Raw genomic sequence first — 27,076 nt, 5'->3', positions numbered from 1 at the left:
TGGATACCCACCTTGAGGCTTTCAAAAATAATCCTCTTGTCTGATTGGTTGTTCACTGATGGTTATTCTCAGGCTGATCGTATTGAAATCGTTGCTTCGTTCATGACAAATCCAGTTTTTTTTACTAATGATATTGTCCGAAGACGAAAAATTCGCTTGGAAACACGACTCGTTACGGAACAAAATTGAAAATATCATAAACTGAGATCGTGATATCCCTAATGAGCTCAAGCCTGGTTTATCATTACAACGGCTTCCAGAGGGAAGTTTATTGGAGAGAGGAGGGGGGGAGCTAATCAGACTGAGACGGGGTTTTCAGAGAGGGGTACTGTTAGAGAAGGGGAGGGTTTTGAGGGTGGAGGGGTTCGTAAAAGAGTGGCCTCATCAAAGAGAGACTCCTCGGCCTCCAGACGGGGATATATTAGAGAGGGGGGGGGGGGCTAATCAGAGAAAGAGAGGGCTTTCACATGGGGAAGTTTATTGGAGAAGGCCGCTTATCAGAGAGGGAGGGTTCTGAGGGAGGGGAGGGGGCTCATTAGAGAGGGGACTCACAAATAGAGAGAGTCCTTGGCAAAGGAGGTTTACCAGAAGGAGGGATATTAGAGAGGGGTCAATTGTAGAAGGGGTCTAATAGAGAGGAATTATTATTAGAGAGGGGGCTTTCTTAGAGGGTTAGAGAGGGGCCTATTACAGAAAGAGGATTTTTAGAGAAGGGGATTCATTTGGAAGGGGGCTTTTTTGAGAGGAGGCTCACTTACTAGAGAGGGAACTTTGTTAGTCGATGTTTTTCATATGAAATTTTACCTAGCATTGATATATATACTCAGAGAAAACCAGGTCCAGAAAACCAGATTGAGCTGGATAATTATTTAGAATTAAAAAAATTGTTTTAAAAATTCATTTGCTCATAACTCGTTATTTCATTCGTGAAAGTCAGGACCCGATTGCCTGTGAAGATTCTGTCCACATGTTTTGGTTTTGTATTTCACAAGTAACAGAGCTGGGTATGTCGTTACGCAGTATCTTTTTGGACCTGTCAGCCTCAATTAAGGTGTGACCCGGTGATGTTCGGGTCTCTATGTTTGACAATTTGTGTCTTGACTTTTTCTACGGCATGCCAAACCAGGTTCTCTCAGGTTGATAAACCGAAATTCATATAATTTACTGAATGAACCGTGTTCCTCCCCCAGACCAGTTTAGATTCCCTACCCCACCATGGTTGAAATTCCCTACCCCACCACAGTTAAAATATTTTGTAGTCACGTGTCATTCTAGGCTAATGCGCGCGAGAATACAATCCCCACTTCACATGGTATTGTTTGGATGCGCAGGTCTTCCGCAGCATTAACTGCAGTTGTTGCAGAATTTCGTTCCTCTTTCCGAAATTTTGATTCTTACTTTCTCTGTGCCTTTTATCCAGGTTTAATCTGGAAAACTGCGAGACTCGTAAGCATGGCGAATGAACCTCCAGCGAAACGGGCTAAGAAGGAAATCGCTGAAACAAACCACCAAAATAACACGGGACAAAACACTCAGGCAAAATATTTGGAAAAGAGGAAGAACGTTTGTGAATCTGTAGCAGAATTCAAGTTCAATAAGAAGAGAGTAAGACTCATATCATCGACTACAGATATGGCAGAGTCTTGCAAAGGAATCGCTTACTGGATGTGGCGGGAGCAGCGGGTACAAGGTAAACTCCCGACGGCTTTTAGTTTGTGAAAACTATTCTTGATTTCGTTACCTCTTACCGAAACGTAACATCAAGTCAAACCAGTTCAATTCAAAGGCAAGTGAAAGGGAGAAAATTTTATAAATCTTTGGGAGAATCTGCCGATAATTAACTCAGAATCGTCTCTCAGATGTCTGCATAGTGAATCGTTGTTCTCAACCCATTACGTAACACCAAGGGGTTTTAAAGGGAAACTTGGGTAATTTCGTGTCTGGAGAAGACCAAAGTTTTTAATTTTTGATGTTATGAGGTGATCTTCCAAGGAAGAGTAGTCCTGAAAGGACTGCTGTCGATTACATTGACATTTCCTAAACCATAGTCGAAGTCTATCAGACTGGAGGTTGAAACCTGATGTTGACTAACGCATGCCTTAGTGTCAAAATGTCTAATGAAACTGTCGGTGACATCAGCCCTTTTCAGGATTTTTCTCATTCAGACAAGCACACTGTTCAATCGACTTATTTTCCTAGGTTTATTTCTAGTCACCACGAGCTGCAATAGAAATTAAAACTGGATAATTGAATATTGCAATTCAAGAGTTTTCATTGGCTTAGCCATCATTGGTTATGAGCTATTACACCATGCCCGTGCTTGAAGAGGAGATAAACCAATAGTGTTTCGTACATTGTAACATTCCATCCGTTCTATGTTGGAAAGATTTACCTTTATTTATTATAGGGTGCTTTTGATAAAACAATTATTTCACTTGTGCTTATTGGATATCAGATGATTAGGCCAACTTGGCTCTACAGGCCATGTTGGCTACCTATCATCTCATATCTAAAGCTTGTTCATAGAAAAGTTGTTAATTAGACTCTAGTACCATTTTAAGAAAGTTATAATTTGACATAGATTTAATAAGATAAAGTCACGGAGCTAGTTTTACTCCTTTCAATCTGCTTTTATTTAAGATAAAGTTCTTTTACTGGCCACCAAAGGGGACTCAAGTAGTCCTTTCAATCTGTTTTTATTTAAGACAAAGTTCTTTTACTGGGAAGTTCTACTTGAGTTCCCTTTGGCCTGACATTACCTCATTTTCTCAGTCTGAGCTGAGTTACAGGCTACATGTTTTTTCAACAAGGTTCTATAAGTTACAGTGTAGAATGGGAAAATAAAGGTCAGTGAGATTTTTATTATATCTCTGGGATCAAATTGAGGAAAAAGACTTTGATTCAAACAAACTTTTGAATTAAGTGTGCTGTATTTAGTTCTTATTAACTGAGCAGGAGGTCTGTATGGGAGAATCTTGACCAAGGTCACCACTACAGACCGAACCAGTGAGGTCTGTACCCAGCGACCGAGGTCAAGATTCTCCCATACAGACCGACCTAGCTCAGTTAATAAGATGTTTATTATATGGCTGTGTCTTAAAAGCCAATTTTTTATATTCTTTGTACCTTTTTTTTCTAGACCGGTCTAGATGGGAAATCTAGGCCGCTTTCAATATTGATTTCAGCCAATCAAATTCGTGAATTCGGTAGTTCCCAGTCCTTGTGAGACACAGCCATATAATAAAGTGTAATATAGCCTGCTTACTAAATGACAAGGCTCGACACTAATTTTTCAACTTACTAGCCAAGTGGCTGGTGATGTCTTAGATTTTACGACAATTTCAGTTTGTTTACTAGCCACACTGGCCAGTGGAATTCAAAAACCACTAGCCAAAACTGAATTTCTACTAGTCTTTGGCTAGAGGGCTACCATTAGTGTCAAGCCCTGAAAGTTGTAATAGACTGGTTAAAGTATCAGTGAAAAAGTGCAACTTGCCTTGATTTCATCCAGTTTTAAAGATCTAGTATTTTTTACCATTTTCAGACAATTGGGCCATGCTTTATGCTCAGAGAATGGCACTGAAACAACAAGTACCTCTCATTGTAATCTTCTGCTTGCCATCCAAGTACCTAGATGCTGCATTTAGGCAGTACAACTTTATGATCAAAGGTCTACAAGAAGTTGAAAAGGTAATTAAAATTAACCCATGTATTTGTGCATGATCCTTGCAGTAAAGAGCACTATTTAAGCAAAGATGAAAATCAGACCTGAAAAAATTCAGGCCTGTACAGGATTCGAACCACTGACCTCTGCGATACTAGTGCAGCGCTCTACGAATTGAGTTAACAACCTGGTTTGTTACGAATTGAGCTAACGAGCTGGGAGCTGGTCATCAAATTAATGCGACATAAACCTGTAAGATGATAAATCAAACACAACGAATATATGAAATTCATATATCTGAACTGCGGTTATAGAAATGTATTTGTGCACAATCCTCGCAGTAAAGAGCACTATTTAAGCAATAGTGAAAATCAGACCTGAAAAAATTCAGGCCCCTCTGGGATTCAAACCATTGACCCCTGCGATACTAGTGCAGCGCTCTACCAATTGAGCTAACAAGCCAATTGTGCACAAATGTTTCTATGACTGCAGTTCAGATATATGAATTTCATATATTCATTGTATTTGATTTATCATCTTACAGGTTTTTGTCAAATTAATCTCATGACCTGCTCCCAGTTGGCTTGTTAGCTCAATACTCCAGTTTCGCGTTCTGTGCTGATAACCGCTGTTCGAATGTTTGCAGATACTGTCAAGCGTGAAAATGAGGCTAACCCTGTATCATATCATTGTAGTATATAAACAAACCAAGTGCAAGCTTGTAAAAATTTTGATTTTTTTAACTTATAAGAGCTCTTTGTAGTAAATATTTAAGTCAAAAAATGTGGTGAAGGCTGCCTGATGGACACAATTCAGAAGATAGAGGACTTTCAAAAGCTTACGGTCAAGTATTTGAGAGAAATATTGAAAGTAGAAAACCAGCCATGTGGCGGCAAGAAGGCTGATCTTGTCCTAAGATGTCAAGCTATTTATCAAAGAAAAGTGGTCTGCGTCGAGCCTGACAACGTTTCAAAACAAGAACAGCCACTGATATCATTGATTTCAAACAACAAAAGTGACCACAAAATAACGTATGAAGTTTTGTCTAGAGATCAAGCCTCTCAGAGATGTGAGTGGAGCAAGGACTTGCAAAATATACCGTCATTCAACCTCGTACAACTCTACGACTATGGAATATGGATGGCTCTGCTCCTGAAAAATATAAACACCAAAGTTTAAAGTAATCTTGAGTTTAACTTGATACTTCAATAGTCTTATATTAATAAAGAAGTATTCAAAATCTTCAAAGCTAAGTGAATCGTACGAAAAGAAGCATTGCAATTTGCTCAACTTAAGTTAAAACTTATATAGCTTTCATAAAACTCAAGAGCTCACTTTTTACGGGCAGTCTTATGGGCATACAAAAACATACCTAGTCGTAGCCTGTACCGCATTCCTCCCGGAGGTTTTCATAGGTCATTTTCCTTAAAATGATGGCCGCATACAACTGTTGAAGGTTTCACATAAAAGCCGTCTCTGCCGTGCTGCCGCTTGATTAAATTGCACCATGGATTTCGAAGCGATGGCTTGGTTGGAAACTTAAAGAAGTGAATTTTCGATGGTGTTCCGTCGCTTAGATATTCAAAATTATTACAAGCTACCACTGAACACTGCTTCCCTCGACGTCTATGTTTTCTGTGGAGCTTTGGTTCATTCACAGTGCTTATAGAGCCAACGACAAATCTAAAACGAAACTCTCGCGCTGTTTTTTTTCAAGTGTTATACAGGGATAGCCTCGATTTCAGGTTTACATTTGCGCCTGCAGTGCATTAATGGCGGCATTTCGCAGAACGAGCAAAGGGAGTATTGGTAGAGCACTGCGTTAGTGTTGCAGAGGTCAGTGGTTCGAATCCTGTACAGGCCTGAATTTTTTCAGGTCTGATTTTCACTATTGCTTTAATAGTGCTCTTTAATGGGAGGATCGTGTACAAATACATTTCTATAACCACAGGGGGCCCATACAATCTATTTGTGTAGTCGACTGTTGTTTTATAGTGAATGTACGAGATTTGCTGTTTGCCTCACCTATAGTGATATATTGCTGACTATGTGCATAAATCATTGATAAATAAACGTTGAATTACTTTACCTGGGGTGTATAGTCGTCCTTTTGCCTCAATAATGTATTTTTGAGTGATTTTGAGCAAGTCTGAGTTCGTCGTTAATGTAATGCATAAAAGAAAGACAAGGGTGGAAGCCTTGTTTTGAAAGGGTTCAAGCGCCCAAGTGATTTTCCCCTTAAAAATCGCATTGCTCTGCTTTCAAACTTCACAGCATTAACTTAAAGGTCAAAAGATGCACAATTCTCCTTGTACCTTCCAATTGAAAATCCATCCAAACAGACCAGAGCTAGCCCTCAAAGAAAATCAAAATCCCACAGTATTTGAGTGCCTGGAATGCGTAGCAAGATTCTCGTGTGCCAGCCAGAAACTGTCACGCTAATTGCCCTTCTCTGATTGGACGACGTTGTTTTGAATTGGACGACACTATTTTGAAGTGGTCAATCAGACTCAAAGTTTCCTGCTTGGGCTTGGACTTGTGCCCTTAGGTTGGATTTATCTGAGTATAGTACTTGTAAAGAGGAACCATGTACTTTTTGACTGATTGGTGGGTGGAACAGGAATGTATTTGGCTCTAGATCATAATAATTTATATTGATCAAGGTGGCAAAGTTCATACATTAACACCAAGAGCTCAATCTTTTCCTGTTGGTCTGATATCAGGATATCAAAAGCATTTTGTAATATGACCACTGCTCTTTCTTTCTGTCTTCTTTTGTTTTGCATCTTTTGTGGTCATACATAAGGTTGCATGTACAGCTTTCTCCTGCCCTGCTTGGGCCATCACCTGTGGCCTTCACACTGGGATTCTTTGCTATTGTTTTTCAATTAAAAGAGCATGGATCATACATTGTACAACAACAATGATTATCCCTTCTTCATAAGGACACTCCCTCAAATGTGTCCATCAGATGTAATTGAAGCACTATAATTGTATTTTTCCATGACTTTGTACAGTATTTCATTCTAGGAGCTGACAGAGTTGAATATTGCATTCCATGTGCTTCTTGGTGAACCAGACAAGGTCCTTCCAGATTTTGTGAAATCCAAAGAAATTGGTGGTGTTGTAGCAGACTTTACACCTTTGAGGAGACCTCTGAAATGGCTGGAAGATATTGCTAAGAAGCTGCCAAAAAATGTTCCACTTTGTCAGGTTTGTGTTTTAAAGCCCCAGGGGCCCAGTAAAACCTTCATTTCTCTGCCACCTAGAAGCAAATGGCAATTAGCCTTCAAGGGATGACTGCTTTGTAGGGGCTCATCAGAAACTGGTGTTGGTAATCTTTTTTGGCTTGAGTTGTTGTTGTTGTTCTGGTCCAGGCACAGAACCATAGTCCTTGAACAAGTGAAAATACAAATCAAATCACTGTTTGTTCCAATTTAAATTATGTTAACTTGAAATCAATTAAAACTTGAATGGTTGTTCGATAGCCTTGTAGCAAAATCCAGCAAGCCAGAGGACTCAGTGGTACTAAGAGTAGTATTAACAAGAATATAATGGTAACAGCGTTGCGTCTCTTGGTTTCTCGGGGGAATCACTGTCTAGTCTAGAGAACTATCTAACATTATAATTTTATGTGTATTGTTTTATGTCGTATTTACAGGTAGATGGCCATAACATTGTGCCTTGCTGGCAAGCCTCTCCAAAGTTAGAGTATGGTGCAAGAACCATTCGCCCTAAAATCCACAACCAGTTAAAGCAGTTTCTTACAGAATTCCCACCGGTAATTAAACATCCACATGCTGGAGACTATGAAGTTAAGGTGAGAGGAAATTGTACTACCAGTGGTATCATTAAATTCTATTTGTTCACAGTACTTACCATGTCTTAGCGTTACAATTACCATTACAGTATCTGCCCTCATGATGGTTTTCCTTAAACACGAAGGCGCGCTAGATAAGGAAGTCTTCCCTGGTGTCGGAAATCGTGTGTTTACATAATCAAACCTTTTAAACGCATTTAAAATTTCATTGTTTAGTCCACCGGAAGGGGATAGGCATCGAATCTGTCATCATTAGTAACTGTAACCAATCAAAGGAAACATTCACAGATTGTATATCCTTTGTTCTAAAATACACCACATGTGTTGTAAAAAAAACTCGGCACATTGTGAGAGAAAAATGTCTATTAAAAATTATATTGTGAGTGACTGATTTTAGCGCGGGTTTATCGGGAAAACCGCTGTGTTGTCAGGCAATTATCAAATTCCCAACACTGGGAAGACCTAGGCTCATTTGTCACTCACCATTGACATGTGTGGGTCAAATTTAAATGCTGGAAGACGAACAAAAGGAGCTAATGAGATATCTATTGTTTACTTCCACCAGCATGGTGGCATGAGGTAACGTGTGAACCACCTACTTCAATCTCAAATTTACTGCCACAAATAAAGACAGTTTCCATTGGAGAAAGGAAATACAATTCTCAACAATTCTTGTATTGTGACAAAGACATAAAACAATTTTGAGGAATGCGCGCGCTGTTCACTGCTTTGGAGTAGCTGTAGCTCAAGCTGACTTGACTCTAAGAGTTCTACATCACACGACAGTTGATTGACAAATGGTCCAGTGGGACCTAAGGCTCCTTTTATAGCGCGCCTTTGTGTTTAAATAATTTCCAAACATTAAGTATGGCAATAAGATCAGTGCTCATCCTGGTTATCAATAGCTAGAAGTGAGGAAATGATCAAGTGGATTACCACTCTTCCTGAACATGGTGCAGATCCATGGCAACTTGCTCTCCATTCTTGTGTCTGCCTTATGTCCCTTCACCTTTTATCTAATTTTAAATTACATTAATTTTGTTCAGTGATTGAGACCTGTGTGTATTTCTCCATCTTCTAATATTCAATCAGTTTTATTTTCTGTCACAAAGATGTAGAGTTAACAGTGTTCTCATGAATCATTCTATCCATACAATCCTTCAATTTTTTAAACAAAAACTTGTTTCTTATGCAAAGAAGAGAAATACCACTTTTTACCAAATTTGAGGTCCATATGGTAACTTAACTACCATACTAGACCTTTAACTTACTCTTTGGATGGAAAATACAACTTTGGACACGAGATAGTTATTGTATCTCTACTGTGTGTCTGATGGGTGTGAAAAACAGTCTTTTCACCCTGCATTGCTTCAAATGACTGAGGCATGTCCAAAATTAACAATTCAATCAATTTTAGTTGTGAGCAAAGTTTAACACAATCCAAAGAGGACAAAAGATTTGAACTTTCATTTGCTTAAGTAACCTATAAACTATTAGGCATAATTGATAAGAGCATTAGATACAAAAAATGGTGTAAAATTTTAGGAGGACATACAGTGGAGTACATCAAGCTGAAGTCACCACTCTCAGCATGGGGACTTACTTAGATATATGCTTGTAGAGTTTACAGATTAGGGGCTTTTTTCCTACTATGTCAATATTAGAAAATTTTCTCAGTTTGCATATCTTTCCCAGCCTTCCAGTGTATGTTTGTAAAGATGAATTATCATGTTAACTTTCCAAAGGTAGTAGATTGGGAAGCTGTAGATAATTTCATTGAAGTTGATCGTGCTGTCAAAGATGTTGATTGGGCAAAAGCAGGAACCAAGGCTGGTCTGGACATGTTAGAATCGTTCTGTGACAGCAGGCTCAAGTATTTTGCAACAGATAGGAACAATCCAACAAAGGAAGCTTTGAGCAACTTATCGCCATGGTTTCATGCAGGTAAGTACAATATTCAACATTTAGTAACTTTACTTACTATAGCCATGTATTAGTTTTTGCCAAACTTTTGTTCAAATTTTCCTTTCCCTGAAAACATAATCATTTGATGTTATCTTAATTTTCTTGTTGTGGTGGTGTTGTAGTAATCTTAAAAACCTGTGACACATAAATAAATAAATAAATTTGTCTTCATTAAAAAACTGTTGTATCTTAGGAAATTCATGGACGAAAATATAAACAAACCAGCAATGAACATGAACATTCCAAGATTCCTTTTATTCCTATTCTTTCTTGTGCAGGCGCATCCATGTACACATAACATAACTATGACGTAACTTAATATAATGTAACAACAATTATAACAAAACAAGGTCATGATATAACAAAAACCATCAGATAAAATTACATATCTGATGTTACAGTGAAAATATATATTGATGGGAAAAATTACAGTTATTAAATCAAATAAAAATGATTAGAAATACATATGGGGTGTTTACGCAGCTAGACTATATTTAAAAATTAATCTATTAAAAAAGCTATGTTTAAAACGTTCAGTTTTTTTCGGGCCTGACAATAGATTTCCTACGAATGTTTACAATAGTCTTTGTACCTTGGGAGTAGGCTTTTTAATGGATGGTCATCATGTTTGAGGTTATAAAAAAGGCGTCTGTCGCTTTTCTCCAAAAGTTCATATATGTTGTAATTGACTAATGTATAGCGCCTCTTATAGCATCTTTTTAAAACCTTTGTATAACAGTAAGTTCGGAAACACTTGCAGCATAAACTGAAAGACTGTATAATAACTTAGGCATCATTATTGAATTAAAGAGGTGGTCTATTTCGTCTTGTGTATATCCTTCTTGACGTAGGCTTCTGATGACAAATAAACACTTGTTGGCTTCATGGAGCTTGGCCTTGACATGCATGCTGAACTTACAATTACCTTGAAATGTGATGCCCAACAAAGAAATGTTATTATATTGTTGGATATTGTGAGACATTGGGTAGACTGTTGAATTGCCTTTCTTATGCATAACTAGCTCCTTACACTTAATAGTGTTGCAATCCATGCTGTTTGCAACAGTCCAATCCATAAACTTGGACAAGGCAACGTCAGATATATCCGGGGAATATTTAGTAATTGTGACTAAGACGGTTGAATCGTCTGCATACTTAAACAAGGATATATCTTTGTACCCATCTATATCTTGGTCATTCAAAAATATGTTGAAAAGATATGGCCCACTGACGCTTCCCTGTGTTGTTCCCTCTTTGACAGTTCTCCACAGGCAAGTCAAATTATTGAAAATCACCCTCTGTTTTCTGCCTTCAAGAAAGTTGGCATACCAGTTAACAATGCATGAATCAAGTGGACTATGTTTCAGCTTTTCAACTAGGAGATGGTGTTTAATGTTATCAAAGGCTTTTGAAAAATCCATCATAAACATTCTCACCACCAAGGTGTCCCTTCTATCTAATGCCGCAAGAAAAGTATGCTGCATTTTCAACAGAGCGTTGACACAACTTCCACCTGAGCGGTACGCAAATTGAGTGATTCAGATGTTGCTCCAGGCACCTCTTGTTAAAAATGTTATATACTGTTCTTTCAAATGTTCTGGCAATAACTGGAGTAACATTGATTCCTCTTAAGTCCGTGTATTCGACTGGTGTCTCGACTTTTGGGAGTGAATTGATGTTAGCCTCCTTCCAACGGCTTGGCCAAATCTGCCAAGCAAGAGACATGTTCCATAAATTCACAATTACTGGGGTAAATATCTCAGCATAATCTTTCCATATCCAGAAAGGAATCCCATCAGGTCCGGTGGTAGTACGCTTTATTTGTGATAGGGCAATAAACACTTGAAATGTAGATAGTTGTGAAGCAGGGATGTTCGCATCAATCTTGGCAGGAACTGGTTCAGAATATTCTCTATGAAAGCAAATGTCACCAAAATAATCATTTAAACCAATGATGAAATCCTTGTCTTTACGCATGGACAGTCGATCAGCTTTCCACCAGGCTAGCACTCCAAGTTCCCCAGATGCTAAAGCTTGGCGATTTTCAGCTATTAGTCGTCCTATCTTCTCCGTCAGTTCAGCTAGGTGTCTCCCGCTGCTTTTTCGAGATCTTGTTTTTTCCTCAAGAGCAATTTCACTAATGGACCGGACTCATCCATGGAGGGTCTCTGGAAGACATTTGAATCAATTTGCTAGGAAAACATTTGTTCATTAATTTCTCTAAGATGGAGTGCAGCCAGTTCGCCGATGTATCGATGTCAGAGTTATTATTAACATGATTCCAGTCTTGTTTGAAGAGCTTACGGTAAAACATGACATCTCCAGCAACCGTGACTTAAACGTACATAATGCCTTGTCACTGTTACTTAAGATAGAAGATATCCATAAGTTGAACAATCTTTTTGTGCAGAAAAAGTCTGAATACAAATGAGTTGGTTTTGTACATCAAACAGAACAGTTTAAAACTTAACCTGTCTGCATCCATTTTAAATTTTTGGATAAATTGAAACACCATTTTCAATCTGTAAGAGAAGGACCTTGATTCGTACTAGAATCTGTAGTAACTGCACTTTCCTTGACAGGTCACATAAGTGTCCAGAGAGCAATCCTCAGAGTAAGAGAATTCCGCAGCAAGGCTAAAGACTCTGTTGAGGCATTCATCGAAGAAGCGGTTGTTAGGAGAGAATTAGCTGATAATTTTTGCTTTTACAACTTGGAGAATTATGACTCCATCAAGGGAACAAATGCGTGGGCACAGAAGACTCTGCATGACCATGCACAGGATAAACGGGAATATTTGTACACAAGAGAAGAGCTTGAAGATGGGAACACACATGATGACCTGTGGAATGCTGCCCAGGTATGTTGTTGAAGTATTATCTCCATGATGATAAAAATGAAATTATAATTAAAGTGCTGCCTGGGATTCAAAATAAAAAGCAATACTGTGTACCCAACTGTAGGAGGTTGCTGTATTTACCCAAACTATGTCGTATGACTTATTTTCCAAGTCTGGAAACAAATAAAAACTGTCTGGAAAAGTCTTCAGTGGTTCACCAAGCTAAACGTAAGGCAGTAACTTGTGTGAAGTAATGCGAAACATTTTACAGTACTACTTTTTCCTGAAATTGATCACTTCACTGCTTAGTGCAAGTGAAAGTTTCAGTTTGGTAAATTCCTCTGAAGTAATCTTTTGTTAAAGAATTGTCTTTTCTTGTATCAGCTTCAGTTGGTTAGTGAAGGCAAAATGCATGGTTTCCTAAGAATGTACTGGGCAAAGAAAATTCTGGAGTGGACAGCCACCCCTGAAGAGGCTCTAGAGGTGTCTCTTTACCTTAATGACAGGTTTAGTCTGGATGGGAATGACCCTAATGGATATGTGGGTAAGTATTGGTTATTACATTTACAATGTTGCATGTATATGTAGTGTCTGGTTTTCCCATGCAGGAAGTTAATTGTTAAACAGAAGTCAAATTCACATCTGAACCCAAGTGAGATGACTGGGTCGAGAGTGTCGCGGCAGAGCAGCTTTTTAGGTTTTGCAACATAAAACATGAAACTGCTCCATATATAGACCACTTTCATAAATGGCTGCTGGATTAATATTCTTTTGTTTAAATTTAAATTAGCCTTTCTGGCCTCGTTCTCCAGTTCAAAATTCAAAAGAATACATTATCTCAAGCGAGGCCAGAAAGGCTAATTTAAATTTAAACAAAAGAATATTAATCCGGCAGCCATTTATGAAAGTGGTCAATAAGCTTATCATTATTGACTCATTTTGTTTTTCATTAATGCTGTATTGTGAATCAAGTGTGAGGTTTGGTGGAGTAAAAGCTCTATCCTATGGGCCTATTGTAGAGTTGTTAGTGAATGTCTTTCCCAATTTCCTTAAGGTTGCATGTGGTCAGTATGTGGAGTGCATGATCAAGGTTGGGCTGAAAGACCAGTGTTTGGAAAGATCCGCTACATGAACTATAATGGCTGTAAGAGGAAGTTTGATGTAGCAGAGTTTGTGAGAAAAAATGGCAGGAAGAAGCAGGACACGACTGGTGGGACTGATAAAAGTTTGAAAAACAGGAAACGAAAGGCAGCTGGAGTGAGCTGAACATGCTTTTTGATAGAAACATGCTCCAGTTTTTAGATCTTTACTAAGTATTTGTCAGCATTTCTCTGGGAGGTTCATTTCGACAACCCAATGGTTAGGGTTAGCGTTTGGGTTAGTTGAGCTCCCCAACTCTATCCAGGTTAGCTTTTTAGGGTAAAATTCAATGGCAGAGTTGAGGCATGCCAGACATGTTTTCAATCAGACTTGGTTGTTCAAAGGCTGGGTAATGCTATCCCACTGGGCACAGTATATGTGTTTACAGCACAAACCACACTGCCAGCTAGATAGCAATTTATCTTGTGGATAGTGTCATCCAACGTTAAAAAAATTTGGGTCATTTTGATATGTCAAGAGTCTGTAGTAGGTATTTCAAAAAGTAGTTGTGTTTTAGTGCAAAGAACATGCTGGACTTGATAGGAAACAGAGGAATGTAGTTACTATATACTTTATGTGCTCTCTGCTGCAGGAAATATTCTTTTTCACTTGAGTTTCACCTTGAGCCATTCAAAGAATAAGGAACTCTCTGTCAGGAACAGAAAGAATACCCTCTGGCTTCACTGCTTTCAAAATAAAAATGTTCACAAATCGCATGCTTACCTCGGATAGGAAAGTATTTTACAAAATGCAGTTGTTGCATTATTATCAATGTTTGTTTTTTTTGTCCATGAAAGCTTACATGTATTCTGTTAGGACACATCCAGAAAAGTGGATCAAAAGGTCATTCCCTCTGGTAAACTTGCTGTCAAAAATGAAGGGTTATTGCATGGATTGACTTCTTTTGTTTGACTTATCTTTTTCTTTGAATTTAAGCTCCTGTGGGAAACATTTGTTTGATGTGAAAGGAGACTTTGAAACAAACAACAACAAAAAAAACAACATCAAAACAGTTAAAAACAAGAGTTTTCCTTTTATTCCTTACTTGTCCAAGGAAGTTTACCATCTGGACCCTGCCTCATGCACAAAAAAATGAGAAAAATGGAGTTCTGAAGGGCTCCCAGTAACATTTTTTACTTGACGTTTGTGGTGTCTTGAAAAGTAAATCAATAAATAAGCTGTTCTTGTCGTGTTCTGAATTTACTTCCATGTCTTGCTATAATAATAATAATAATAATAATAATAATAATAATAATAATAATAATAATAATAATAATAATAATACCCTAATTACCGTGAGACTTAAAATTGCCTTTTTCAATTGCATATTGGACAATCAACACGTTATAGTAAAAGAGAGGACTTTGATATGAGCCAGGCTGTTTTCAAGTATAAATTGTAACTGAAACTGTGAATTCAACAATTGAAAATGGTGAACAAATGAATTACTTTGGGTTGTCACCATTTTGTAATGGCCCATCACACAGGTGATCAGGACAGACCAGAAAACCAGAAATGATTTACCCTTGCTTCTCGCAGTCAAGTAAGTCCACTTCTAATCAAGGTCATTGAAAACATCTGAAATTTCCTTGATTTGGTCATGGAAAATAATACAATTTTATTCTTTTTCAGTGCTACAACATGTTTGTTGGAGAAAATCCAAAGTGAGTTAGTGATGAAAGTTGCCCTGGCCCTTTTCAAAATCACTGCTAGAGGCAAAATTAACAAACTGAAGAGATGCAACAGTCATCCAGCTTTTTTCATGGAAAGAAAAAGACTGAGTGAGGACTGGTCATAAGCAGAGGTGTTTCAGGACCTAATTTATCCAATGCCTTTAAAGCACCAGCAAGCACCTCTGTAGTACTTAATTTTAGCTTATCTTACTTTCCCTTTAATTAAAGACACAGCTGCAACAAGATATTATTTAGTTAATAACACCATCTCTAATTTAGTTTCCTCTACAACCAAGGTTTTCCCTATACTATAACTTAATTTTCTTATGTTTCTTTTCTATGAAAATGAATTACTAAATAAATTAAAATTAATTTCTTCACATACAGCAGCAAAAACAAAAAAGAGACAAAAAGGTTTGCAAAAAATAATGTTGCTTCATTTTGTGAGCCTTTATAGATTTACAAATTACACTAACACAAGCTATACCCTGTAAATCTTACAACTGTCAAGACCTCAACATGGCTAAGGTGTCCAAAATGTATTTTGTGCTCCTGTTGAAAGACAGTCTGAAGAAAAAGTTTTCTCTTCTTTAGTCTTAACTGAGGGAGAAAACTGCACCCCTTTTAAAATTTTCAAAATTCCAGCATTTTAGCCTGTTGCTATGGTTTCAAGCATGAGCCTGCAAAAGTTCCTAACATGCACAGATGTTTTTTTCTTTTTGCGCTCTTGCAAGTGGCATGATACTCCTGAAATTATATCCACAAAGCTGGTTAATTTCCTGTCAGGTCAATAAAATAATAGAAAACTAATTTAATTAAACCATTTAAAAAAAGCAGCATCAAATAAAATATGGCATCTTTCAGAACTCAACTTGAAATCTATATTTTTCCTCTGTGTCTATCAGTCATTGTTATTATAGAACAAAATTATTATATCTCATTAAATAAACTATTCAAAGTTAATTATTCCTAACTTCCTTAACATGCCCAAATGTCTCTCAATCCTTTTCTCATGAAACAAATAAATTGTCTCCTAGAATCAAGTAAATAGTTAAGTTTTAACACACCCCTCACACAAAAATGCCAGTTAGTTTCATCCAGTTAATATTTCTACAAACAGTAGACCAAGGTTTGTACCCTTTTTCAGAAACAAATTTGAAGGAATTTGCCAGGACTTTTTCAGGCCTAGATTAATTTTTCCAGGACTTCAAATTTCACATTTAATCCTTTCATTCTCAAGACTTCAAAATCAATTCTCCTTACTTTCTAAACACACTTCTTATAAACGTAAATTCTGAGAAACTTTATAGCTTGATTTTTAGCAAATTTCCAGGACTACCCAGAACCTGTAGTCTTTTACCAGGACTATCCAGTCCTGGAAAATGTCAAAATAAAATTCCAGATTTTCCAGGACCTGTACAAACCCTGTAGGCTTGAAATCTTGCAGTCTCTCACTTTCCGTTCCCTGTCCTCTTTGTACCTTCTCTCCCACACAAAAAGAAAATCATTCCTGCTGGTAGGTGCAAACTTTGTCAGCTAAGTCTCTCCTTCCAACTCTACTCAAAGCAGCCATCAGTTTCCTCCTAGTTGCATTTGCTCCCTGGTTATGTTTCCATGCATTGAACATGGCAATAACCTTTTCAGCAATGATGGTATTTTCTTGATCAAAAGTGGCAACATGATCAGTATTGAAACCCAAATAGCTTGCCAACACCTTCCATTCGTTGGGAATTTTCTGAGAAAGGTCTGCTATGAGGGAGTCAGGGACACTCTCTGAAACTATAAAGAAAGTATTTAATTTCTGAGATCTTTTTCAGGAAGCAGGAAAGGCCCAGTTTTTTGAAGGCTGATTGGTGCTATGCCAGAGTTGAATTCTGAGCCTGATTTCTTTATTCATCCGTACAAAAGCCTTTTGGGATAAGTCTCCCTTTTCTTTTTAGAGCATCCAATCATCAAATTGTAGACAAAAACAAACTGAATTTTCATTTAAAGCATTCATATCTGAAATCAAATTTCACACTAACCCTGGGCTACCTCAAACCAGCTCTGAACAAGGCAGCCCAAAGCTTTAACTCAGGCTTATCAAAAGTAGCTAGCCGTACTGAAAATCACTATCCACAGTGTATGTACCATTCTGTAATTTGTGTTTTTTGAAGAAATTTTGGCAAAAGATTAGAAAAAATACTAGCTCAAAGAGGGTGCCAAAGAAATTATCTGAATAAACCTGGGAATTCTATCACAGACAAACTTGTTGACACAATCAAAATTACAACATATTATAATTTATTCATTTATATCTTCATGAAAAATGTAAATCACTACAGCTGATACTTTCAAGCATTTACAGTCCAAGGCTGTGCTCTAAGAAAAATTGAAGGGAGCCCAGTGTTCTAAAACTGAAATCCAGGGTGCCCAGCAAATGCTTTTTATGAAAAAACTAAGATTCCTGAGTCGCCCTAGAGCAAAATTAAGGCACCAGGGGCCACCGGACACTGCTAGATCACAGCCCTATATACATTTGAAAGATAATGATATCATGATCTTAACAAGAAGATCCAAAATCAAAATAAATCATTATTTTGAGGGATAACTGTACTCTTAATTGTCCAAAAGTCACCTTTACCTGGCTGCTGCTGTTGTGGCCATTTATTATCAAGTAATTGTTTCACAACGTCTGAAAAGAAATGAAATAAATTATAAACAGCTTCCTGAGCAGACCACTAAATCTGCACTTACTGTTAGTAATACTTCAAGAAGGGTAAAATACTTAGCTCTCGACATAAAGACCTTGCTGCACCCTGGCTATCCTTACATCAAGACCAAGAGCCAACTACTTGACTGTTTGCCCCCCCCCCCCTTCCCTTTCAGGCAATAAGTAAAAAGAATTAAATTGCAGGTGTGATACTGCAGACAACACTAGTAAGATACTAGTAAAGATAATTTTAAATATTTTATTATATAGAAAAAAGGCTTTTACTCGTGATCAGATCACTACAAAATGGTTCCGACACAAATGCATACAGAATCATTGACTTGCACATTGCTTATCTATTTTGCATGTAATTCTTGTAATTTCCAAGTTTTTTTTAAAAGAATCATTCACTCATTAAAATTGGAACAAATTTTACAAAGTTGATACACCAACAGTTTCAATCTTTATAGAAGACCTTGTTTTTTATGATTCCTCAATACTTGAGAAATTGCCTTGCCACTTAAAATTAGGGGCCTCATGCTTTATTGCTTGAAATTCTATCTTTGAGAAAGGCTAAAAACTCACCAGGAGGAGGAAAGATGAGGTTGGCATCAAATTTTTCTCCATTTAAAAATCTTGTCCCTGCTTTGCATATCTTAGTAGTCTGTGAGTGACCTTGCTTTCGTGCTGCAGCATGGCTCATCCAATTGCATGTGAAAAGACAGGGTTTGGCCTTCTTTTTCTTTATACATGGTGGGCATAATGAACAACGCTGAACACTCAGTCTTTGCCATTCCGTCAACAGAGCATCTGTCTCCTAAAATTAAACAATCTTTTTTGTATTGTATTTGCAATAGTTTCTGAAAGGAAGCATTCTGTAAGTTCAAACACGTGTAAGGGGACATAACAGAAACTGGTTTCTCAAGAGAAGACAAGAAAAGTCTTTATCTTGGACTTTCAACCTATATCTTCAAGAAGACTATGCATTATAGTCTGTGTCATCTAACCAATTTTTTCAGGAGATACAGTTGCTTAATGGCCTAAACATACTGTACAGGGGTTTGAAACTTGGTTAGGCTAATAGTGTTGTGTGGTGTTCCTCACCCCTAGAGGGCCTATCTCCTCACACAAGTGTAGCAAGTACGAGTAAACTTTCAACAAAACCTAAGTAAATGCTGTGGGAGGGAGGAAGTTGTGGTACTGGTGATGCATTTTATCAAATCAAGCAGGTTTAACAGCTGTGTGAGGTAATTTTGAGTACAGACTTTACCTCAACAATGTTCAAAAGACTTTTCCACAGTGAATCTAATTCTGCCTTTAGTCCTCTTCCTTTAATGTAAATGGCTGGTGAGCCTGAATCAGGTCCTGTAGGGTAAATATGTTTATGAATCAGGATTCTGTGATCATTCCCCAACAACAGCACGTGATCTTTCCAGTTATAAAAGTCAAATCCCAGTGAACAACAGCGAACACGTAAGCGATCAAACAGACCAGGGGGTAAGCAAGACATCATAAACAGCAAGTTGATCTCTGCCTACAGACAAATGAAAATATGATTAAACCACACATTTTAACATCATACAATGGTTGCTACAAGGGGAACAGAAGTTGATCCAGTGACAAAATTAATTCTCTAAACCAAAATCACAAGAATTGTATGCCAGACATTAAGGAGACTTACTAAATAAACGAGATCTTGGAGGTGAAAGAGTGAGTTATGCTGGTGAAACTAGTAACAACCACCTAATCCATTGAAATGAATATGAATATAGTTTAGATCTGACCACTTGCAGCCCAGAGGCTGAATTACGGGTGCAGTGCAAGGTTGAGAACAGACGTCAGCATATGCAGGCGCCTTTGGCAGCCGCTTCAGTCTATCGATCTCACCTTCCCACCCATCGCACCTCAGGGGAGGACATCCATCACACAGTAATCTCGTGTGTGGGAAATTAACATCTCCTACCCCAGCCCTGCAGGAGACGGGACCTCCATTTATTCGTCCCTATCCGAGAAGACTAGAATATCTAACCATTTCTTGATGTTATAGAAAGGTAGCAAATTCTTCTCAATTATTTTAAGACCTTGAGTGTTGGTCCGACTGGGGCTCGAACCCTTGACCTCCTGCACAACAGTCCAGCGCTCTATCCATTGAGCTAACCGGGAGGCGGTTATTCTTCCAGCACTTTAACTTAGTGAACAATTACTTTTAATTCAAACAAAAAGTTGAGCCGACTCACCTGATCATCAGTCATGCTTTCAGACAGAGCTTCAACTGCACTGGAATAGTCAGTCAAAAACCAAGGAACCAAAAGATTAAAGTTGTCAGCATCATCTGAGGGTAGACGACATGCAAGACCAAGATGATGAAGAAGTTCAACCATCTGGAGAAACATGGCTTCCTCTAGTTCAATCTCTGCCCAGAGACATCTAAAAACCAGACAAAAGATATCAATTGTGATTTTTTTTTAAGCTGGCAAGGTTGTAAAATGAACTATATGAATAATACATAAAAATGCCAAAACTCAAAGTATATGCAGCCTACACTATTACATACAATGACTTAAGATAGTTATTGACAGTCCAGTTAGGGCATTCCCTTTTCCTTCTCCCCCTCTAATATTGTTTATTCACATTTAATCCTTCATCCTGCAAATTTGTTATTATAGCATGACAGGGAGCAAAGCATATCGGACCATCTAATATGATTTATTTTCTTAACAGTAGGCTTTTCCTTCCCTTCCCTTCCCATGCTCTTAACATTTTGCCAAAAATAGAACTGAAATTTAGTGAGAATGAGAACAGTTCATTTTTTCCCTTTTGTTTAGCACTTAAATAGTTACCTCAACAGAGCCTTTGACAACAATGCTTCCTGCAGAAGTTTTGTCTTGAGTTCATCAAAGAACCCACGAATCATTCCAAACCGTTGAAAGCTTTCATCAAAGCTCAGTGTCTCCTGCAGATCATGTCGGAAAAGGCGCTTAACCAATTTTGCCAGCCATCGAAGATCAATGAACACATTATTGTACAAAGAAGGAATGTCATTGTAATAATGCAACTCTCCAATAGAATCCAGATATGTTACTGCTGAGTGCAATCCCCTCCCAGAGAGACCAGTATGTTCTTTGGCAAACTCTTCAAAATCTGCATAAGACATACAACGAACCTGCAAATTTTTTAAGAGTCAAACCAAAAGTTAAACAACATTTAACGATAATTGACCACAAATAGTTTTCATTGATGCTTTACGAAAGGAAGTCAGTGCACTACCTAATTAATAAAATTAATAAATGTGATTTAAAATCTCTATTAGATTGCAAACTAAGATAGCATTTTTCCCTTAAGCATAACCTGTATAATGTGGGATAAAAAACAACACTTTTGACAAAAACCAGAATACAGTGCTCTATACAGAAATAACAAACAAAATTGGCCAACTTAGGTTTGCTTGCGATGAAAGGTATTTATGGAAAATATTGTCAATTCTTCCAGCAAAACCCAAATGACTAAAACCTTGTCCTTTTTTCATACCACTTTTATTACAGCCCACCACACAGCCCACCACATTAAGAAGAATTATTGATAGGTTTAACTAGCTGTTCATGTAACAATTTTTAACAGCGAATAAACTAAAATTTGAACCTGATCATGTTCTTTACACCTCCTCAATGCCATCTCAAGTTTGACCCACTCTTCAGGTAGATCTCTGCCAACAGATGGAAAGAGTTCTCTATTTTCAGCAATACGGATGATTTCTTTTTGTAATGCTACTATCCCAGTTAGCTCACTGACATTACTGACAGGTACCATGGCAATGTAACTTGTGTTGCAAACTAGCTCAGTCGGAGGTGACTCCCGCAGAAGGCACTATCAAAGTAAAACATACTATTCTCAAAAATAATTGATCAAAATTATAACCCCCATTTTCAAACCCAATATGCATTATTTACTTCCCATGTTAATCTAGCTTACAAAGTGTTGGCTTTTATTAATTAGAGAGAAACCAAAATATGGGGTTTAGGTAACATACCCAGTCATAACCGCCTCCCGGTTAGCTCAATGGATAGAGCGCTGGACTGTAGTGCGGGAGGTCGAGGATTCGAGCCCCGGCCGGACCAACACTCAAGGTCTTAAAATAATTGAGAAGAATTTGCTACCTTTTTATAACATCAAGAAATGGTTAGATATTCTAGTCTTCTCGGATAGGGACGAATAAATGGAGGTCCCTCTCCTGCAGGGTTGGGGCAGGAGACGTTAATTTCCCACACACGAGATTACTGTGTGATGGATTTCCTCCCCTGGGGTGGGATGGGTGGGTTAGGACAGCAGGTCCACATCAGCTATTACAGCTGCCAATTAATCAACCTGCTTAAACAAATAAATGAACTTTAACTTCAGTCATTTCAGGTGATAATGATCAAGAGGTGCATTGACATGAGATTTTCACTGAGCACTATCTGAACCTATATGTAGCACTTTCAACCAAGAGCTTCTTTATTTGGTCAATTCCACGTTGTGGACATGACATTTAGAGGCAAAATTTGAGTATTAAATGTCTCCTAAAGCCAGATCCAAACTATTTGAATTGAAATGAGTCATGTCATAAAATTACCCCTGAAGTAACTTTTATTTTGCCAGAAAACATTTTGACTATCTCTTAGAGATCCAGAGAAAATAATTTTTCAATGTGTGTTGCAGATGTGACTCCTAAAACAACCATTGATTTGAATTGCTTTTGGTTAGTTCAAATTTCCTGTGAATTGAAAGCCTTAAAAAAAACTGCATACACTAACTAAATGCAATAGTAATTGTGCTTGAGCCTTCATAAATCTGAAAAGATATTATAGAAATTACTTGTTATCATGGATTTATTAACAAAAATGTTGTGTTGCAGACGTGACCAAAATTTGTTGCGGACGTGACATTTTGGGGATGTTCAGGAAAGAGCTTTTCATTCACTACTAATAACTTTCAGAGTAATGCCACTGAAGTAAAAATGCTGTTTTTATTGCTTTCATCTGTAAATTGGGAAATAAATAACAAATAATATATATAAGAAATAAAAATGTTGTGTTGCGGACGTGACCAAAATTTGTTGCGGATGTGTCATTTTGGGGATGTTCAGGAAAGAGCTTTTCATTCACCACTAATAACTTTCAGAGTAATGCCACTGAAGTAAAAATGCTGTTTTTATTGCTTTCATCTGTAAATTGGGAAATAAATAACAAATAATATATAAAAACTTTGATGATCTAGGTCATTTTGTACGTCAAAGGGCATTATTTTATATTGATTTTTGGAAAATTGTAAAAAAAGTGATAGCCTTACATATATCATAATATGTCTATGATTATCATTTGCTGTCACTAAATATCAACATATCTTCTCATGTTTGAAAATTTTATGAGGTTTTCTGGGTTTTTAAAAATATGTCATGTCCACAACGGTCACGTCCGCAACCCAATATCTCTTAAATAGTTGACAAGTTTGAGCAAGCTGGGGTGTCAAAATTATCATAATACTTAACTATAAGAGCAACATAAATAAGACCTGATACAGTTGAGAACCTACAGAGAAATTAAATAAATGTTACTCTGAATCATACCCTGAAGGTCACGTCCGCAACACTTTTTTTGTCTTTGTACGTCTGAGGCATTAAATGTTTGAGAATTTTTTTCTTTTGGCATTGAAAGGCCCATCCTAGTGAGTAGTTAAGATCTCAAAATCTGATTCATAGCAGTCAATTTCTTTGAGATATAGCAATTTAGATATTGCTATGTAAAATGGCTTATTCCGTCAATAAAAACCCTAAAAAACAATGGCGTCTCACACCCTGGGCGTAGCCACTACTGCCAATCTAGATTTAGATTCTTATAGAACTATGTATAAGCTTTCATTAAAAGTAAGTTTGGCTCTCATATTTTGAATTTGAAAATCTGTCAAATTTTCATGTTTCACGTGGAATAGCCCATTTAATGATCATTGCCGTTATCCTTGTTACCCTGATATTTGATTGAGGCCTAATGCTATAAGGTGAAATTAGATGTTAGTCACTCTTAGATATCAAAGGGGGGGGTATTAGCACACATACAAATGTGTAAAAACATCTGATTCAATGACTAAGATGCATTAAATGTTAAATCAAATCAAAATTTCATTTGACCAAACTGGTAAGGGTTTGGAAAACATCTCACTTATGTTCCAGAATGTAATGTGGTTTGTTAGCTGATCTAATGTCCACTCAAACACTCAACATGTTCTTGGGGATGAATGTTAAATCGTGAGAACAATTTACCTGCAAAGCACTATACTGATGCAGAACAGAAGAAATAATTGGAGGGTTGTCCCTCCTCCACTCTGGGTCTGATCCTCCCTTCACAGGATTTTTGAGGCCTTTCCTCTTTTTTTCTGATATTTCAAACTCAATCTGAGCTTTTTGGCCTTTGCAGTAATCTTGCACTCGCTCCAAGATGTTTTTACAGTGGCTAATCACAGTGCTGGTATCACCTGGGTCAAACCTATCCAAATGAGTTGGCACAATCATTATCCTCGGCTTCAAGATGCGTAATGTGACTAGATCCAGCCAATCACCTACAGTCTTCCGAAAACAGCTTTCAGTTGGTTCATAGTTGAAGAGATCCACAACCAAGATGTATAGGGCCTCTAAAACAGTAGTGAAAAGAAATACATGAAAAGTCATTAAATTTATTGTCTTCAAGTTACTCATAGATACATTCTGGCACTAAACAAAATATCCTGTCTTGTTGAGGTTGTAATCTTTCATCATATTGGAATGCAACAATATTGTTATTGATACTGACAGTACTTTTCTGAACAGGAGAGTGATTGTTGCACTAATGAAAAACTACTTATAGTAATAATGCCTGAAAAAATTCAAGCTTGTATGAGAGTTGAACCCATGACCTCTGCAATACCAATGCAGTTCTCTATCAAATGAGCTAATGAGCCAATTGGAAGCTTGTCATTTTTTTGGTTCAAAATAAACCCATAAATAAAGTGAGAAATGAATGACTGTGAATAATCTAAAATCATATAATTATGTAAACAACAGATTAAAAAAAGAATAGGAGAGTGATCTTCACAGTAAGGAACACTACTTACCATAAAAACCCAGAGATAAGCCGCACCCTGAATTTAGCAGCTCAAATTTTGGAAAAAAAAGTTTTTTGAAAGAAATCAAAAGAAATCCAAAGCTGAGTCTTAAGAAGTCTTCTTCATCCACTGTTCATAGAACTTAAACTCACTATTAACATTATAACAGAAAATACTTCAAAGTCTTACCCACAATTTTAGCACTTTAATATAATTAACATTGTTTCTACCAACTTTTACATATGATTGATCTTATCTGGTATTTGTTGAGAGGAATTTCTTCATTCAACACAGTTTCTCCATAGATTTTTGCATTACAACAAGAATGTGAGTGGAACATTCAAAGCTTAGTTACCAGGCGTTATATCGGATTGGCGTCAACATTCACGACACCTTTTTCAAATGTTCCCACAAATAAGCTGCACCACCAATTTCTAGTGACAATTTTTGGAAAAAAGATGCGGCTTATCCGCAAGTTTTTATGGTACTAATAGGCAGTGGTGAAAATAAAGACTGAAACTTTTCTCAGGATGAATAATATCTAAAACTTAAAATAATGGATAGTAAGTATCTTTACCTGTAGACAGAAAAAATGGATGTGTCAACTGATATCGCCTCTGCCCTGCACAATCCACAATATGAAATTCTATGACATTAGGATGTGGTCGCCAGGTGAAGAAATCCACTCCCACTGTACTGTGTGCTTCATTATCTGGGTGCTGAAGTGCTTTTGCATGAACAAGAGCATGAGCAAGACTCGACTTTCCTGCCCCTGATTCTCCCAAAAGGACAACCTTCAGACGCTGTGAATTAACGGTCTCTGTATTGACATCCTGAGCATCTAAGGATTCAAAATAGCCCTTAATGCTATCAAGGCCGCAAGAGCAGACATCCAGAGGTGGACGGCGAAGATTGTTGTTCCCATCCACTATTAAAGATTCCAGCTTTGGCATTTCAGTAATAGAGCGCGGAAGACATGTTAGTTTGTTATCAAATAAATTGATATGGATGCAGTTTGATAAATTTTTTACTTCTTCTGGCAAAGTGGTCAGCTTGTTCTCCATAATCAAGAGAAGCTTCAAAGACTGAAGCTGGCCAATGTTTGGGGATAACTCTGATATCCTGTTTCCTTCAACACTGAGTTTGCTGAGTTTAGGCAAATCAAACAGTTCATCTGGAAGCTTGGTAAGGTGATTCTTTCCAATTCTTAAGCCTTCTAGGTTCCTTAATCCTCCAATATCTGAGGGAAGCTCATTCAACTGACAGTCTATTAAGTATAAATCCTTGACATTTGGTAAATGGAAAAATTCTTTTGGTAAACTGTCAGGACTCCCAAAACTGTTGTAGCTGAAGTCCACCATAACAAGACTTGACATGTTCTCAATTTCTTTGGGAATCTTTGTGAGAGTACAGTTATCCATATACAGTGTCTTGACATTACCAAGGTTACAAATAGGTAAAGGGAATCCCTCAAAGTGATTTCCAACCAAATGAAGCTCTTCCAGGTGAGAAAAGCAGTTAAAACGTGTTGGCAATTGTGAAAGGCCATTGTCAGGTTTGATGGTGCTACAACACATAAACAGAGATTTAAGCTCTTGGTTGATCTCAAAAAACTGTTCAGGAATTTGCTTAAGGTAGTTGGAGAAGAATCTCAAGTCTTGAAGATCCTTAACACTTGAGAATTGAGGAAACTCTTCTTGGGTTACTGGATCATATGATGTCAAGTCAACTATCACGACACCATTTTCCAAGGTAACTGGTAGTTCCTCTGGCACCATATTTATAACTTCAAATCCTTCCTCACAAGCCATTGTTGTTTTTTAACTCAATTGAAGATTACTATAGCTTAGAATTAGCAATAACCATTGAGTTCCTTCAAGATAAAACAATAAACAATTTTTAATGTTCAAATCTGTGCATTTGATACATATAGGACTTATATAATCCAAGAACTCTAAGTAAGAGTACTAATTCTGATCAAAGAACTCTAGCTTGATCTAATGGTCAATATATTTCTTATAGTTTTTTACAATTACTGACACTATTAATCAAGTACAACCCACAGACTTTGATTAAAAAAAATAATTGTCCTTAGAATTGTGGATGTGGTTAAACTTGGAATCTGAGCTGAGCTATTTTAGCCCTCGTTTTAATGCTCAAAAGGATAGTGAAG

General features: G+C 37.3%; 2 protein-coding genes across 2 annotated transcripts in view; one reads left to right on the top strand and one right to left on the bottom strand.

Annotated features, from left to right (window-relative positions):
- Positions 1–1,293: 1,293 nt before the first annotated feature.
- Positions 1,294–14,627, top strand: LOC111334372 (deoxyribodipyrimidine photo-lyase). Its single transcript, XM_022940084.2, has 8 exons — positions 1,294–1,690; positions 3,545–3,690; positions 6,695–6,877; positions 7,326–7,484; positions 9,230–9,428; positions 12,032–12,309; positions 12,673–12,832; positions 13,343–14,627. The coding sequence occupies exons 1-8, from the start codon at positions 1,324–1,326 to the stop codon at positions 13,552–13,554; spliced, it is 1,704 nt and encodes a 567-aa protein (XP_022795819.2). The 5' UTR covers positions 1,294–1,323; the 3' UTR covers positions 13,555–14,627.
- Positions 14,442–27,076, bottom strand: part of LOC111334373 (malignant fibrous histiocytoma-amplified sequence 1 homolog) — a 14,292-nt gene continuing 1,657 nt past the window's right edge. The window contains exons 2-10 of the mRNA XM_088744503.1: positions 25,481–26,776; positions 24,086–24,453; positions 21,433–21,657; positions 20,634–20,956; positions 20,031–20,220; positions 19,064–19,327; positions 18,379–18,610; positions 17,725–17,775; positions 14,442–16,880 (exon numbers count right to left, since the gene is read on the bottom strand). Of these exons, the coding sequence (XP_088600629.1) occupies positions 16,606–16,880; positions 17,725–17,775; positions 18,379–18,610; positions 19,064–19,327; positions 20,031–20,220; positions 20,634–20,956; positions 21,433–21,657; positions 24,086–24,453; positions 25,481–26,714 (3,162 nt within the window). The 5' untranslated portion in view covers positions 26,715–26,776 and the 3' untranslated portion in view covers positions 14,442–16,605. The remainder of the gene's footprint in view (positions 16,881–17,724; positions 17,776–18,378; positions 18,611–19,063; positions 19,328–20,030; positions 20,221–20,633; positions 20,957–21,432; positions 21,658–24,085; positions 24,454–25,480; positions 26,777–27,076) is intronic.

The sequence above is a fragment of the Stylophora pistillata genome, chromosome 14 (genome assembly GCF_964205215.1).
Source record: "Stylophora pistillata chromosome 14, jaStyPist1.2, whole genome shotgun sequence".
Lineage (NCBI taxonomy): Eukaryota > Metazoa > Cnidaria > Anthozoa > Scleractinia > Pocilloporidae > Stylophora > Stylophora pistillata.
The sequence above is the reverse complement of the archived record's forward strand: the minus strand, read 5'-3'. Positions and strand labels throughout refer to the sequence as shown.

Bases quoted from the DNA above. Each gene is read 5' to 3' on its own strand.
- LOC111334372 (XM_022940084.2), top strand. From the start codon at position 1,324: ATGCGCAGGTCTTCCGCAGCATTAACTGCAGTTGTTGCAGAATTTCGT. The intron at 3,691-6,694 runs GTAATTAAAATT...ATTTCATTCTAG, and splicing joins GTCTACAAGAAGTTGAAAAG to GAGCTGACAGAGTTGAATAT. The intron at 7,485-9,229 runs GTGAGAGGAAAT...AACTTTCCAAAG, and splicing joins CTGGAGACTATGAAGTTAAG to GTAGTAGATTGGGAAGCTGT.